At 41.1% G+C, this 17632-nt stretch overlaps 1 protein-coding gene across 1 annotated transcript; it reads right to left on the bottom strand.

Moving 5' to 3' along the window:
- Window positions 1-540: 540 nt before the first annotated feature.
- Window positions 541-16578, bottom strand: LOC141000614 (C-signal-like). Its single transcript, XM_073471364.1, has 7 exons — window positions 16296-16578; window positions 14332-14386; window positions 10380-10576; window positions 9811-9868; window positions 6614-6732; window positions 1577-1687; window positions 541-1084 (listed from the first exon to the last, which is right to left on the bottom strand). Exons 1-7 carry the CDS (start codon window positions 16440-16442, stop codon window positions 971-973), a joined length of 801 nt encoding a protein of 266 aa, XP_073327465.1. The 5' UTR covers window positions 16443-16578; the 3' UTR covers window positions 541-970.
- Between the last annotated feature and the right edge of the window lie 1054 nt (window positions 16579-17632).

Raw genomic sequence — 17632 nt, forward strand, 5'->3', positions numbered from 1 at the left:
TGGGTCCGTACAGAATGGGAAAAGCCATAAGGGCGGCGTTAGGGGGCGCTACTGCGCTTTCGTGCTGCGCATGAGGGCAGTTGTGGTATCGAAATAACGTACTCATGGGTAAGAAGCTACATGCCAAATTTGGTGAGTCTGGGAACATCCTCAAGTCCCGAAAACAGCGTTGGAAAAATGAAAATTGCAGCATGCCATTCAAGATGGCCGACTTCCTGTTGCGGCAAAAATTCCAACAAAAATAATTCCCGTCTAAATCCTTGAGACCCATCAGTCATGTAAATTTCATGACAATACGAGAATGTTTTCGCGGGTATATGTGTGTAAAAATAACAAATGAGTGGAAAATGTTATTTTCCCAAGGGGATTAATAAAGTATTTCTTCTTCCTCACTCAACTGGGTAACTTATTCTTGGCAGTTGAGTAGGTTTACTCAATGGCAGCAAACTTATGTGCAACTACCACGATGTATCCCTCTGCCACACTTCAGCAGGGACATTTTCTGATGAAACGTAGAGCAAAATGATCATAAAACAAATGTGACTATGGAAGATACCCGTTTAATTTGTGCTGAAGCCTCATTTTAGCTTGAAACAATTTTTTAAAAATGACAATAACCAGACTGATGCATTTCCCCGATGTGAAGTCACTCTACGAAGGACTTCATTCACCTGCCAGGACATAGTTGTATTGACCTTTACATTCATGTATTTAAAAAGCCTACAGCACTTTCTCTTGTCAGTGCGGACCCAGCAGGGAGTTAGAGACGACAAAGAGCCCAAAAAGCTTTTAATTGGATCCCAAATGAAAAGGGTGGATGTTGCCATGGCAGCATCACCCTGGTATAAATGTCTTTGTTAGTCATATTTATATGCAAAAATAGTTATTCTGGTAAATGATCTTTGTTAATTATATTTATATGCAAAAAATCGTTAGTCTGGTGGGCCAGGTGTGGTTGTTTTGGTGACTGCTACCAGGGGATTATGTTGCCCTGCCAGTCCAGAAGCTTCCCACAGTCTTTGTTGCTGAGGGATGACATCACACTGAGCATGCCAAGTACACTGTCCTGGGTGGTCAAAGGAGCCTAGGGTAGACAACAAACACAAGAAAGAGGAAAGTCATCAGAAATAAAACAACTGCATTATCCATTTCTTCCCTCTTACTCAGAAACCATGTAAAGCAGGGCCTATATACAGGGGCATCATAATGCTTGGAAAAGTGGGACTAACTATCCAGGATCTATTATATGGAAGGCCAGGAAGCTCAAAATTGTAATGTTCGCTTTTATATAATTATCAATGGGAAGTTGATGAAGGTTCTCAGTCATCCAGGTCATGTTAATTCTAAGTGCTATATCGTAGGCAACTGGACTTTCAAATCTATGATATAGCACTTATAATTATTATCAGTGCTTAAACTTACAATTTAATGTGGCATCGTGTAATTTTTCTTGCGCACTGGCACCTTTTTTTGACACCAATTAGCTGCTGGTACTTTTTTCTGCCCTCTTAATGACAATACACCTTCCATGTTGCATTGACCTTTACCTTTCTCTCTGAACTCTCCACCAACTCACCTCTTTTCCACCCATGTCGGTGCGGACCCAGCCGGGATGGATTGCTGTCACCAGTATGTTGTGTATCTTGAAGTCCTCAGCTTGACAGCGAGTCAGCATATTCAGTGCTGCCTGGTGGCCAACAGCCGAAAGGAAAGAAACTTTGTTTTTCAAAATTCCTCTATTTAAAAATCACACTCCTTATATTATTCTTGACCATAATTTACAGGGGGATATGGGTTTCTGAAACTATTCACAAAAGTGTGAATGGAAGCAAATGTTATTCTGTGTTAATGATTGCTTGTCAAATTCAGCTATTTTCATGTTTAAACAAACCCCTCCCTAGATGCCACCCAGTAAGTTAACTGCAGACCCATTTCCTTACTTTTGTTTCTAAAATTCTTAAAAAAACTGTCAATTTCAATCTGGTTTCCATCAAAAACATTCCACTGAGACAGCTCTGCTTAAAGTCACAGCTTACATTCTTATGCCAGGTTCAGACAGGACGCTGAAGCGCCACGCTCCGAAATTCTCGCGCAAGCCACAGCCCTTCTGTTCACACCAGACGCAAATTTCTCCGCACCGGTTGGCAAGCGGCTCTGCTCCTCGGCTGTTCTGTAGTCACAGCGTTGGAGCTGTCCTTGTAGAATGTATGCTGGGCGTCATACAACTCCCTTTACTTCTCCACTTCCACAATCAGCTTCACATCATCCATCTTCAACAACTCCGGCGTCTCTCTGCCTCTCTCTCTCACTGTCTCTGTTTGCGTGTGTATGTTTTGACACCCCACCCCCACCCCTTATAGCGAGCCCACTCTGTGTCTCTCTCTCTCTCTTTTGTGTGTGTGTGTTCATCTCGTGCTCTGATTAGACACACACACGCACACACACACACATATCGCATTCGTCAATCGCAGTGTTTAATTATTGAAAATAGTTTTACTTTGAAATTTGTTTTATTTTGAAAATCGACCGGATTCTCTAGTTGTTGCTTTGTTTGACTTCCTGCCCGGCTTGACATATGATGCCGCGGCGCTTCCTATGTAAACGACACCATTGGTTAACATGGGTGCTGAAACGAAAATGGCTCCGCTCCTCGGCGCTTCGCAGCTAATCGCAGCTAATCGCGGCGCTTTGGCGTCCTGTCTGAACCCAGCGTTATGCATGCAGCTATGATGAACTCTACATGTTAGTTCTTTTAGACCTATCCGCTGCCTTTGATACCATTGTTCATTCCATCTTAATTGATATATTATTGAACTGTGGTTGGCATATCTGGTACTGTACTGAAATGGTTCACTTCATGGAAGGGAGTCATGCTATGTGGGGTCGAGGTGAAGTCTGAACAAGTGAGTCTTGAGTCTTTTGCGGAAGATGGCCAGTGAGGTACCAGAACAGAGAAGAGTCGCGACTTCGCTGAGCGACCTTTTTTTGCTCTTAGCGATGGCGGTACCAGCCGGCCAGCTGATGTAGTGAAGCGAAGTGCTCGCGCTGGGATGTGTGACCAGTGTTTGGAGGTAGATGGGTGCAGTTCCGTTGAAGGACTTGAATGCCAAAACCATCATCTTGAATCTGATGCAGGCCGCAACAGGAAGCCAGGGGAGGTCACGGAGGAGGGGATTCACATGGGAGAATTTGGGTAGATTGAAAATGAGGCGCACTGTAGCATTCTGGATACGCTGCAACGGTTTAGTCACAGAGGCTGGGAGTCCAGCCAAGAGCGAGTTGCAGTAGTCCAGGCGGGAGATGACCAGTGCTTGGACCAGGAGTTGCGTTGGGTCCTTTGTGAGGAAAGGCCGGATCCTGCGGATGTTGTAGAGGGCAAATCTGCAGGATTGGGCCACAGCAGTGATGTTCGAGGATTACACCCAGGTTCCTCGCAGTCGATGAAGGCGATACTGTGACGTCCTCGACAGTGACTGACAGGTCCATGCGAGGGCAGTCTTTCCCCAGGATGAAGAGGAGTTTGGTTTTATGAAGGTTGAGCTTGAGGTGATGCGCAGTTGTCCAAGGGGAGATGTCTGCCAGACATTCCGAGATGCGTGTTGCAATGTGGGTGTCGGAGGATAGGGGGAAAGAGAGGAACAGTTGGGTGTCACCTGCATAACAGTGGTAAGAGAATCCATGTGATGTGATTGCAGAGCCTAGTGATCTAGTGTATAGTGAGAACAGAAGTGGTCCTTGTACTGAGCCTTGAGGGACACCAGTTTCCAGAAAGCAGGGTTTGGACAAGGAGCCATTCCACATGACCTGAAAGGTGCGATTTGTCAGGTATGATGTGAACCAGGTTAGAGCAGAGTCAGCGATGCCAAGTTCAGCCAGAGTGGAGAGGAGGATTTGGTGGTTGACTGTGTCAAACGCAGCAGGTAGGTCGAGAAGAATGAGGACGGTATTAATCACATAATTGCATAGCCCTGCACCTGCATACACAATTCCTGAGCCCTTATTCTAGCAGTCGTCAACATCTCAAACTCTGATGCATTATTATGGATCCCACTGATCTTCTTGCAAGACCCGCCCTACTACATCTCTGATTGGTTGGCTTTGTTTGTTGCTGTTACAGTTGCCCATTATGGCTCTGCTGGTAAAAATGAGCAACTGTTGACTGATACTTTTTGTCTCTTTTTTCCCAGGTGGAAGTGGTCCTGGTGGATTGAAGCTAAACAGTAAGAGGGGGTAGGGCACCAAGCTCTTTCTCTCTTCCTTCAGCCATCCGGCCTGAGCAGCCATTCAGTCAGTCAGGAGGCTCACTGTGGTGATCTTCAAGGAATAGTTCACTCTAGAACGAAATTCAGTCATTATCGACTCACCCTCATGCTGATGAGAAATTCGGTGTAGTTTTTTATTCCTCAAAGTGCAGCTGGAGACCTGCAGCAAAACCGTCCTGCAGCAAAAATCCATATAACAGGCATCAATGGTGCCCAAGACAAAAAGGTCCATAAAACTACACAAAAACTTTGTAATATTCCTCCATACTGCTCGTCCGCTACAATCCAAGTGTCCTGAAGTGGCGACATCCAGAGTTTACTCGAAACGACGTCATTTAGTACATTTTTATAGCCTAAACAGTCACTATACTTTATCTGCCTGGAGGCACGCTCGCGCGCGATAGATAGATACACACCGGTATTTACATCATGCTGTGAGCGACCGAGTGACACACAAACACAAGAGGGATCTGCCTGCACTAGTGATTTGAAACTTTGAAAGAAAAAAGAAAAATGTCCGAGGACTTCGGCTTCGGACTACGGCTTCCGTAGTGCGAGCGGGTGTGAGGGAGACTCGCGAATAAAAGAATAAAAAACTACACCGGATTTCTCATCAGCATGAGGGTAAGTCGATAATGACTGAATTTCGTTCTAGAGTGAACTATTCCTTTAAGTTTTCTTTTGTGTTCTTCTAATGGGTTCTGTTGCCCTATTTTCGCGGCATTGTTTCTGTTAGACTTAATTTCCTTACATTTAGTAAGGGTAGAGGGTGAGTCCCCAGTCTGATGGCCCTGGTCAGTTGATCTGGAAGGCTTTTTTTTATTTTGGCCAATCTATCAGTTTGTTGTTGATTATTTTGGGGTTATTTGGGAGTTTTCATCTGTTTGTTGCTTATTTAATAAATGATTTGTTTTATCACTGCAACTTGGTTTTGTTACTTGTGTTTGTGTATGGCTGTATGTTGGTATGTGGGATGTATGCATGTACTGTATGTATGCCTGTTTGTACTTTTGGATTTGACTTTGACTTCAGCCTATATGTAAAGCACTTTATAACAGATTGTTGTCAAAAGTGCTATACAAATAAAGTGATTATTATTGTTGAAATCTGCATTTTATCCATCAAGTAGGCAGGAAAAAATTATTATTTTATTATTATGAATAAAAATTTAAAGAAAAAGGAATTTAAAAGTGTTCATTAATCAAAAATATGTCACTCATAGCATGTCAAATCTATGTGATCTGATTCTTTAGGGTGCTCTGACAATCATGTCAAGGTATGTTCCCATCAAGTTTTTATTTCGACAATGCTCAGTTATTTCACCTTCCCTCGTTCTGGGCCGCAGTATTATATCCCATATAAAGAAAGGTCACATCGTGAAGAATTTCTCATACATTATTTTCTTTCATCCTGGACAAGCACATTTCTATTCCGTTCCTAAATTGCTATTTTACAATTACCCAAACTTTGAGTTTCCTTCATTGTTTTTATTCATAGCTGATTTTTAAAAACGTTTACCTTAAGTTCTGATTTTGTGCAAACTTTTTAAAAATTACTCATGTTTGCTTGTCATTATTCATTTTGTCAAAAACACTAAAACTCAGCTGCACATGATGAATGCAAAGAAAGAACATTAAACAAATCCTACACACAATATTTTTTTTTGTTTAAAATTCTGATGTCATATTCCATGTTATTGTCCATACACTGCATGCTTATGGACTCAATATCACACAAACACCATCCTGCTGCCACAAATACTCACTAGACCACCAAATGTGAATTAATCTGACACTGAAAATAGTAAAAATCTGCTATTTCCTCCTTTGTGAGTAATGTTTGATATAAAGGTCCGATATAATTATTGAGCTTTTGTTGTATAAACATGTATATTATGAGTTTTTAAATAATTACTGTATGTCTTCAGTAGGGAACCAATGGGCCGTGAGCCAAGAGCGATAAACAGTTGGTAAGTCAGAATATTGAGAGACAAACTTAAACATTGTTGGTTTTGGTCTTTCCATGGGATTTGTTTGTAACAATGTAAATATAGAATAATACCAGCCTTATCTTATAATATACTTAGGATGCATCAAGCAAATAAGTTTAAAGATTAAGGGAAACAGTGTCTAAAATGTGGTTAATGTGATCCTGCACTTTGTCTGTCCTGTGTAGTGCAGCCTATGTATGTATGATCCTATTTGGTAAAGACAAATTAACGAGCTTAGTCTTCCAGAGATAATTCTTGCAGATTCAAAAAAATAACAACAGTGTAAATATTTAAAAATTAACCATAAACGATTATTTTAGTCAATCGAATAGTCAATCGAGTTCGTGCAAGTCGAGAGTACCTTGCTTGTCCTATAAGGGTACATCTGTGCAATTGGGAAGGTTTCTGGACATTTCTCTATGGATGAGATGAGGGTGGAGATGTTGATGATGGCTGACCTCCTGCTGGACATTTTATCATCTGAAAGAGAAGGAGAGAGAGAGAGAGAGAGAGAGAGAGAGAGAGAGACTTGCATCATGAAAAAGAAAACCTAAATGAACAATAATGATTCAAGCTCTTTCCACTTCACGAAATCTGTCTACATTCTGTTTTTGTGTCTTTTTCTCTGGTGTCAAATCTGAAGTATGGAGGGTACTAAAAACATTGCTGGGCCCCTATAAAAAGTTTTCTGTGGTTGATAGCTGTGAGAAGCTGACTTTCTGTTAACTGTGAACCGATCTGTCTCTCTGTACATTGGTGGGACAAACATAACTACATTCCAAGCAGTTCGATTCCCAACCATAGCTGACGTCTTAGAACTTGATTGGCTTTTTGTTTTTTACTAACTTAAGTAAAGATATGATCTGGAAATATTAAATATTAATAATATAATACCACACTTTTGTTCCTGACTTATCAAGTAGTTAAACCTAGAACCTCAACTCGACTCAATTCGACTCAAACAGCACACAACAGAATCATCATTTTATTTCCCCTTCAGGAAATAAATGGTCTTCGGTCTAATGTGAGCAGGATCTGGCTAAAATGAGTATCTGTGTGGGATTTTTTTCTTGGAAACTCCAGCACAGAACATGGATCACCCTGAGTGAATGAGCTGTGATGAGAATGAATGAGAAGTGTCACGCTGCACAGTCCCTTACTATGCCTCCATTGTTGACTCATCTGCGTAGTAGTTACAAGGAAATCACAGATAATGTGAGATATAGACTACATTCCAAGCGCAGTAAGTGATCCTAGTGATCATAACTCAGGAGGTAGAGCAGTCATCCACCAGTTGGAAATTGACCGGATGCACTATGCCATTATGCTGTCTGACTTCCTGTCTGGCTCAATCTGCTCTGCCCAGATTGATGTGGCTGCGGGCCGCTTCCATCAAAAATAGAATTGGCACGTATACGCTGCTGCAACATGCCATGGCTTAGCTGGTGGAAACATAAGCATTATCTGGAACAGCTGTGATCAGCTCTGGTGACCGTATTGTAACGCATCAGAGAATCTAGGGGTTAGTGCTTCGCTGGAGCTTGCTGGAAACGATGATTCTCTCCCTGCTACACAGACATCTACTGAAAAAAAAACATCCAGTCCACGCCCATGTAAAAAGGAGTGCCAACCCTTGAAAACCCAATCCCCTCAGCTGATAATTTTCTGGCACAGGCACTGCATGTTTCCATGGTAATAATTAGCCACACCCTCTGACCAGTGTTTCCAAGGTAACAATCAGTGACACCTACTGTTTCCATGGTAACAATCAGTGACAAACGCTGACCAGTGTTTCCATGGCAACAATCAGTGACACCCACTAGGTGTGTCCATGATAACAATCAGTGATGCCTGCTGACCATTTTTTCCTAGGTAACAATCAGTGACCGGTGGCAACAAATGACAAAAAAAGACAAATGGCTGATGATTTTTGGTTTGCTTACAATGCTGTGGAGTGAGAATTGTGTTTAAGATATATAAAGCAGTGCAAATGTAAATAAATATATCATCAGTTGTTTTTTATTTGTCCAGGACACTGTCCTGAACCTGACTGATGAGTCAACAAGTACTAAACCCCGCTGTCTCTTTATTGTTCACCTGTTCATAGTAATGCCAGGCTTTGACAGAGGCATATTAACAGCAGATTTAGAACATAGAGTCAGATCAGATAGCACACACTGCACCATTCAGATCCACAACAAAACATATCTGGGTTTATCCAGGGCACTGTGTTGCTCTGAAACTCTGAAAGAGGGAATCCGAGTTGCTGCAGCAGCGCTTCCCCCTTCTAGCCTTGTTCCCTCTAAACCGTTGGCTGTTTTACTGCTCTACTTCAGCAATTTTGTTGTGCTGTCAGTCAAACATGTAAAACCTGCCCCTCTTTGCAGTTCTTGATGAAAAACATCCATGTCGAATAGTACAGCGCAATGGACATGAAACCATTGATTCTCTCCTATTTTTTATTTCCGCATAATGCCTGTATCTTGTGGCAGGAAGTGAATCACTGCCTTCCCTCCTTAGAGGAAGGGGAGGGACTAGGAAGTAATTAAGTTCACCTGGGAGTTGGGGGAAAAAAATGTTTGGTCAGATAGACAAAGAAAGCATGGAGGAGAAAGGAGGAAGCGAGAGTAAGAGGAGATACCCAAGCTAATCGGCGCTGGAGAGGAGTTAAACACTTGAGAAGGACTAAACGCTACCCCGGAGTGTGGATCAATCCATCTGATGTCTTTTACGCGGTACTCGGAGTGTACAATCAGTCTGAAACTCGGCTCAGCCAACTCTACAGCTAAGTGGTCTCGGCCTGTTGCTCTCCCGGCTTCATCACCCCTCTCAGCTACTGTCTGGTCTCCCCCCCCCAATACAGCCAACCCTCTCCCTCTACCCTGGCCCCTTCTACCTCCCCATATACCCATACACCCATATACACATAACATCAGACTGAACTAAAAAGGACTGAACTGAATCCACCACTATAACCCCCCCCCCCACACACACACACACACACACACACACACACACACACACACCTTGGTACACACCCTCACGAACTTCAACTAACCTGAACTCAGAAAGAGCTGAACTGCATTGACACCCATTCACACATGTTTTTTGATGGTGAATGCGTTTTTTGTTATTTAATGATATGGCTTTTTGGGATGTGCATTTTGAATTTGAATTTGTTATTTGGTTTTTGCAATCTGTTGATTTATTGTCCGATTACCTTTGGTTTTCCTACTTTGATTTATCTGTTTGATTTTTGATTCGTCTAGCAAGGTGAACAATTAACTTTTTGTTTTCAGTCATTTTGTTGGCCAGTGTTTTGCTTGGGTTAATTATCTTTTGTAGCTAGGGCCTTGAGCTAGCTGGGATTTTGTATGGTGTTGAGTTGACAAATGTTTTGGGGTTATCTATGGGTTTTTTTTTATTAGAGGAATAAACGACAGGCTGCCTTGTGCTCCTGTCTGGCGCCCAACTTTTGCTTAGCAAGCATCTTTTTTCAGCCCTACGCTACAATCTGAGATACAAATTCTAGTACGGCAAAAAAGAAAAGATATTTACCCGTCTCCTTTTCAGGTGAGCCCCTTTCTGCTGCTCTCTGGAGGAGCGGAAGAAACATCTGAAGAGAGAGGTGATAGTTTACTGACCATAGTGAAAATGTATACTAGTGTGTTTAAAGTATACAGAATTAGGAAAGTGGTGTGTATATCTGTACAGTGTATTTTATCAGGTAACTGATTCAACTACTTGTATTAATACCATCTGAATTTACCAATGTAATTTATGTACCATATATATTGTATCATAAATATTTTATATTTTGGGTATATTCCTTACAATATAACCAGTTGCGTGTGCTTAGTTGACCGCGACCTGTTCCTGTCTTTTAGTTTTCTTTTCTGATAATCTGTTACTGTTTGTTCAGTAACACCTCAGCAGCGACACAGACACATGATTGCAAACAACAGACATGTAGGTGTTTCCTTGTGGTCAGATGTTGCAAGCAATGCAGCAGTTACCCCCTTTTTTAACCCTGACATGCTGATATCTGTTTCTGCCTTTGTGCCTGCATCTGTGTGTATCTGTGTTTCTGCACACAATAAGTGCAGAGAACAGTAAGATAAACCAACCTTTGCAAGGAGAAATGGTCCAACCACATTGGTTTCATACACCTCCATCATGTGTTCTTTCCCAGTTGCAGATAAAGGTGCTGGTGAGGCTGGTTTGTTGACAGCAGCGTTGTTGATGAGGAGGTTCAACCCATCAGCCCCAATCTGCCTGCTTACAGCATGGACAGCAGCAGAGATACTGTCCTCATCTGACATGTCTGCAGATAGACATGCACATACAGAAATGTACATTCACAGAACCACTTACAGAATTGGCATTTGATTGTCAGATCAAATCAGAGATTTACTGTATATATCATAGCATTGTGACTGGAAACATTACAAACTGGCATGGTTCATCACGGCCCAGGACAGGAACGCTCTACAGCGGGTGATTAAAACACCAGAACATCACTGGTACCATATACAGAGCATCAGTGACATCAGTGAAGTGAGATGTCTGCACAGAGCCCAAAGGATACTAAAAGACAACACCCACCCAGCCACAGTCTGTTCACCCTGCTGCCATCTGACAACAGATACAGAAGTATCTGCTGCTGTACCACCAGACCACAGAGCAGCTTCACTCCACAGGCTGTGAGATAGAGGGTCTGACCCTTCTCTCTAAAGAATTGAAGGACTTTAAACAAGATATAAGACAGGACCTTAGTGAATTCAAAAATGATTCATCCTCAGCACTCCACCATGAATAGTTTATTTTTCTGACTTGATTATTATTTATTCACTAGTCTGTATAGCTTTTGTATGTGTGTGTGTGTGTGTGTGTGTGTGTGTGTGTGTGTGTGGGCGTGCGTGTGTGTGTGTGTGTGCGCGCCTTTACAGGGCTTTTAATGGTGTCAAATTCTAGAGAAATTGTGTTTTTGGATATGTGTGTTTATCACTGATATTAAAATGAAATGTTCAAGGTTCACTGAAAGGAGCACAGTCAGATGACTGTGATTGGCATCAATTAATGAAATTGGTGTCATGGTTTGGGTTTTTTTGTCCATCATTTCCCATTTTATTTTATAGATTCATGTGTCTTGTTGTGCCTTTCCACTTTCTGCATTTCTCTCTTTCCCTGCGTTTCAGTGGAAATTAGAGCAACAATAAACAACCCTAGCCCTTCAGGCTAATATTAGCTAGCATACCACTGTTGACAGATAATAAAATCGACAGTTTAAATCTCATCTTCTGTTCTCATTGAAGAAAAGACAGCCCATGTTGACTGCGTCTCTTCAACCTTTTATCATCCAGACTTTTGATTTTGCTTACTATTTCTCACTGCAAAGTATTAATGTTCTACAAAGTATAAGTACTCTACAAAGTACATTTGAGATCAGGTGAGCTGCTGCATCACTCCCTTTGGCACAATAATCTTAATAATATCCTGTAGTGTGTGATTCGCCATTATGTTAAGTCTTGTAGTGTGTGCAGGTCTGAGATTAGAGACAAAAAGATCCATGAAGGGACTTCCGGTGGCAATGTATGAAGAGGTGTTGTGGTGAGCTCCTCAAATTCGGTTTGTAAAAGTACCTTCTATCAATATAAAAGAGCATCAAAACCAGTTCAACTTAAGTATGAAAGGAGGAATATTGCAAAGGAGTCGTAAAACGGACAAAACACAACAATGAGTACAGGAAAAACACAGGAAAACTCCGACAGTGACCGAAAGGAGAATGATGACTATGAGGAAACCACGGCAGGAGAAGCTAACGTAACGTTAGCTAACCAGAGCGCTCTGCTAGAGCGTCTGACTTTTCTCTCTAAAGAACTGAAGGACCTTAAACAAGATATGAGACGGGACCTTAGCCTTAGTCTTTTCAATAATGGAAAATCAATAAAGTATTTTTTTTTTTAAAAAAAAGATCTGTGAAGATGCTCCTTATGTGCATGATTCAACCTGATTTCACAGCCCATTAGGATTTTAAAAGTCCTGTAGTCTGAGCCCAGTCTTAGGGCTCAGCGCAAAGCGGTGCGCAGCTCAAGTGTCATTGCTATTTTCAGACCAACGCAGTTGTCATTTTCACACCCAGCGCCCACGTGTGTGTTAATAACAAATGCACTTGCACCCACCTGTGCGCCCCTGGGTGTGTTGGTCTTAAAATGAGGTGTGGTCAGGCGCACTGATGGCAGATTGCTATCTTGAGGCAGCGGAAAGTGACAGCGCCATAGACCAACAAAAAGCTGGTCGAAAGTCAAAAGTGCAGTCTGTTTCCTGCTATTTAAAGGACGCATTAGATGTGCCTACACAGGCAGGTTCACACCGTTCATACACTCTGACTTTATGATTTGAGAGGCTTCTTTCAGTTATTTTAAACATTTCCATGAACACAGTAATGTACTGTAACAAATATCGTTTTACATTTAATCAGCAAAACTAAAAGCTGTAGTTATAAACTCTCTAAAGGGAATGAGTCAGAGGTTTTAAATAATCAATGAGGTTTATCAGCTAATAGAGAGATAGCCATATCGTTTCTGCTGCTAGAGGATTGACGCAGGCAATGTCATTAATATTTTCCTCATTAAGGACGTATTTCACCCTCTCATCCCACCAGTTATTGATCAAGATTATACTTCTTATGACCCGTCCCGCCTGATCCACGGACTGAGATCCACACACAGAGGGACTCAGACCTGGCTCTTAAAGGAAATGGGAGATGTCACTCGGATTGGTTTGATTTAAATTCCGCCCAAAACACACCCATGAATAATTCAGAGTCTAAATACCACTTCTGTGCGCCGTGCGCCTCTTTGCGCCCAAATTACCTGCCGTTTAACTAGCAAACCTTTGTTAACCTCTTCATTTTCCTGACGACCTGTCCGCAGGCCGTTCAGCACATTTGCATGACACTGCAACCACTGATCCAATTCATGCAAACCATTTCAAGACGAACAAACAAGCGAATACGGTTTAAAAAAGTAAACCGATGAAGCATGTAGGTCTTGCAGTGGTGTGGCTGCAAGTAGTAGCAGTGGGGCGTCTGTGGCACAGGAGGTAGAGCAGGTCGTCCATTAATTAGAAGGTCACTGTTTTGTTTTTCAGCTAAGAGGGATATTTACAGTATAGGTCATCTGCAGGTTTATTTTTACATTGATAAAATTCAGGTGAGAAAAAAATTATAAATATTTTTGTGTGTTCAAATTTCTGGAAGCAGTTACAGAACTTCTGACTATTTGGGTAAAACAAGAACCCCAAGCCATGCCTGTACGCCAAATGGTTCAACAACAGCTTTGAATTTACTTTGGGCTACACTGGGATAGGAATTTCAGGATCATTTTACATACATTTTCAGGAATGGTAAACACCTACTACTATTTTGAGGTGACTTTCCCTGTAACCGTAAGTAGGCCTATGTTAAGTCTGTTTCTCTGTTTATCATATAACGTCAGAGCTTGTTCCAGCAGTCAACTGCCAGGCCAGAATAAGGTCAGTTAAAAGTTAACTTGTATCCAGCCTGGCTCTATGTGGAAAAAAACAACAGCAGAGAGAAACAGATTAGATTAGATAGACACTGGGAGTGTCAGGTGAAATGCTGTGTGTGTGCTCTTGTCAGAATGTGGCTCAAGAACAGCAGACCTCTGGTATGAGGAATTTCTGGTTTACCCTGCTGCCATCAGACGAGCAATAGAGAAGTATGCACTACCATACTACCAGATTACAGAGCATGTTCTTTCCTCAGGCTGTGAGACTCGCATTTGTTTACATTTTTTTTTTCTTTTGAGTAGTGATTGGTGCTCACACACAGTTATAGTTGATGGACAGTGTTTCCCAAATGTTCAACTTTTGATGTGAAGATGCCGACTGCATTATCATCCCCTCAGACACAGATTGGAAAGATGCACAACATGTTGGAGGAGTTTACAAGCTTTCATTTCGTTATGCAACCCTGTGTTGTATAATGATGAATGCATTACCTTGTGCCTTAATATTTAATTATCTACACAGATATATTGTGTGTGTTGTGTTTACCTAGTTTAATTATAGTGATCTTTCCAGGACATTGAGTGGAAAGTGCTCTCAGGGCCTGGAGGGAACAGAGAGAAGAGGGAGACATAGAGAATGACAGGAAGAAAGATGGTGAGGCAAGAATGGACAGACAGACAGTGAAAGTTTCAAAATACACTGCTCATTTGATGCTTAGCTGTATCTTGCGCTGTACCACATTTCTACCAATGGACCCGCATTGTTCTACTGATCAACAGTTGGTGTGGATACCATTTACAAATTCAAATTTTGACAGACCAAGACTTGCGGTTTTCCTAAGCTTTCACTCGTTTTGTTAGCCTGACATGTCCATGTCCTGGACTTATCGCTGTACTGGACACAGAAGAAACTGGTATGTTTCAATGATCTGGATAAGATATTGGACTCTCGCATTAAAATGATTTACATGGAAATGGGAGTCTATTTAATACCCCCATGTTGGGGATATTCCTAGAACATCATAATAAATGGTGTTCCCGGACCATCATTTCTAATTACAAAGTCCACTTTTTGCACCAGCCAATTGGATGAGTATGAGACTCTCACCCAGGAGATCTTAGTTAGGTTTAGGAAAACATGGTTTGGGTTAAAATAGACCCTTTAACAATGTTAAATGTATTATAAAGGATAACTTTTCCAATGTGCAATGTTGCAAACCTATGACATTACAAAAACACGATTGGTGGGATGCTATGATGGTCCTGGAGCAACATTAATTATGATGAACAACACCAACACAGCAATATCAAATCATGCTGGCATGACGACTTGTTGACTCACATTTGCTGATTAAATTTGGAAGATTCATCCAATCCCTAAAGGACCTCTCTAGTTGTTAGTCTTATTAGACAGGTTAGATTTAGATTTATTTACCTTTTAACAGATGTATTGACACAAACACTGTGCTTTAGTTTGTTAAATGAGGGCTAACATTTGTTACCAATTCCATCTAGGTTCAAAGAACCTATAGTTCATCACTATATATTGTTGAATCATAAGTGTATGAACTTTAGGCTCCCAATCTCCCAAAGATTATGCTTATGTACAACTAATATGCAATAGCAAATACATTTTCAGGGAAATGTTATAAATGAAATGCAAAGCCACAAAATATCCATACTGGACATATCAATAAAATGTTGACTGTGTAGTTTATTTATTTTCCTTATGAGACTGTCCTCGAAGATAAACTATAGCATTGTTGTTTCAGTAAGTGCCCCAAAACATTGTTTCTGTAATCTTAAAATACCTTTTTTTTCCTTACTAAATTTGAATCCCTAAACCCAACCAATCTGTTTTTTGTGCCTAAATCTAACCAAACGTGTTTGTCCAATAGTTTCGGAAAGGACTGACAGATGATGTTGTTTTGTTGATAAGCTGTCTGATAAGAATTTAATAAACAAAGAGTGACGTAAGTTAGAACCTATAATTTCTTAAAAATTTACCAAACCGTGTTTAACCAAAGTGTTTTTCTAGCCTAACCGATATCACCTCCCTCAACTGACATGCAGTTCAACAATGAGACTCTTTGTGAACCACTGACCATATCCCACACTGCAATAATATTTAGTTTTGGGGAAAATATATACAGTAATGCATAGAATATTTTGAATAATTTTAATATTATGGAAGGTGCAGTCATAGAACTTCACCTATTTTAGTATTTTAAACAGAGTAAGCATCATATAGCCTCCAACAACTATTGGAACAAATAGTACTTTGTACATCTCTCCACACCTGGACGACTTATTCTTTAGTCATTCCTATTGATCAACAATCACTTTGACTACACAGAAGTCGTATTTAAAAGTTTTCCTCGTGTAAGTGAGTCCAGGGTCCACATCTCGTAGACATAAATCAGCTCCCACACCTTTCTGTGAATAGCAGCAATGTGTTTGTTAGCAATGGATCAGAGAATTTTGTCAAGTACTCATGTGTGACTGTTTTACCTCAGCCCTGGTTCCCTCTGCTTCTCTGCAGCAGGCATAGATGTGAGCCCCCTCTACTGTCTTCTGAGCCAGCTGTTTGACCAGCTCCAGACCAATTCCTCTGTTGGTCCCAGTCACTAAAATGTTGCCTGCCAGTATCTCCGACATGTCAGCCTATCGACTGTCAAAACTCAGGAGCCGTCTGATTGTTCTCTCGTGACAGTGACTGAATGTGTGTGAAAGCACAGTGTTGCTGTAATGCTAGTCCTGTGTGTGTCATGCACTTACTATATAGTAGGTGTGTACTGCACAAGAAGGCAGGAGTAAGCCTCTCACTTCCCTGTGTGTCACCTGTTGCACTACATATTTGGACAACCTTTACCTTACTTTTTATTATCTTCGTTTCAACCAGTCTGCACCAGCCCTATAGAGTCACTGTTGGAGTTACATAATGACATTGTATGCTTCCAGAACTGAAGTATATCTGTCTGTCAGTAAGCTAACAAACCACATAATCACCCTTTTTTCATTAAATGATTTGTTCTTGTTTACTAATGCAGTATTTCAAAACTGTGCAGTGCAAAATATGTCTGATATGTCTGATCTAAGAGTGGAAAATGAATAGTAGAAAGTGAAAGAGCTGTGATGATGTCAACACTAAGAATATGTGGAAAGTGTGAGTTGTAGATGTATGAGGTATGAAGTTACCTTACTGCCAGAAACTAAAGAATTCTTCCTCTTCCTGTCTTCAGGGACACTGTTTTAACTAAGGACAGCCAAACAGAGTGCAGAAGCATCTCACACTCAGCCAGCTGAGGAAAGAGTAATCATCTTGTCAATCCAAATGCTTGGTAGCTGCAATTTAATTTTTTAGATCAACACAGGTGTTGCATTTAAATGGACCCCTCAGCTCTATGGAGCATTTTAGTGTATATAAACTTTTGGTTTTGGTTTTACATCCCACAACTTCACTGTTGACCATGGTGACCATCTCACCATGGTCAACCACCTTGTTTCCAGGCTGTCTTAAGTGAAAAATCTGATAAACCTACTGCCCACTAGCAGCTCAGCAGGAGTTGGTGGAGAACTGACACGCATCAGGTTGACACAAACACCAATCTGAATTTATTGCTAATATTAGTATGTGTCTGCTGAATGTGTAGATTGTGTAAATTAAAGCAAGAATACCCATAGGGCCCTTACAAACTCTGTTATTGCAGCTTTAAATGAAATATACAATGAACCTCAGGTGTGATTGAATAACCATGCTATGTGATTGGTCAGGTCACTGTTCATGGATCTGAACTTTGACTGACTTTCTCATCAGAAATAAATGGATCAGATATACATTTTATCAC

Source organism: Pagrus major, chromosome 8, assembly GCF_040436345.1.
Source record: "Pagrus major chromosome 8, Pma_NU_1.0".
In the NCBI taxonomy this organism is placed as follows: Eukaryota; Metazoa; Chordata; class Actinopteri; order Spariformes; family Sparidae; genus Pagrus; species Pagrus major.

Bases quoted from the DNA above. Each gene is read 5' to 3' on its own strand.
- LOC141000614 (XM_073471364.1), bottom strand. From the start codon at position 16,442: ATGTCGGAGATACTGGCAGGCAACATTTTAGTGACTGGGACCAACAGA. The intron at 14,387-16,295 runs GTAAAACAGTCA...TGTTCCCTCCAG, and splicing joins CAGAGGGAACCAGGGCTGAG to GCCCTGAGAGCACTTTCCAC. The intron at 10,577-14,331 runs GTAAACACAACA...GTCTATCTGCAG, and splicing joins GATCACTATAATTAAACTAG to ACATGTCAGATGAGGACAGT.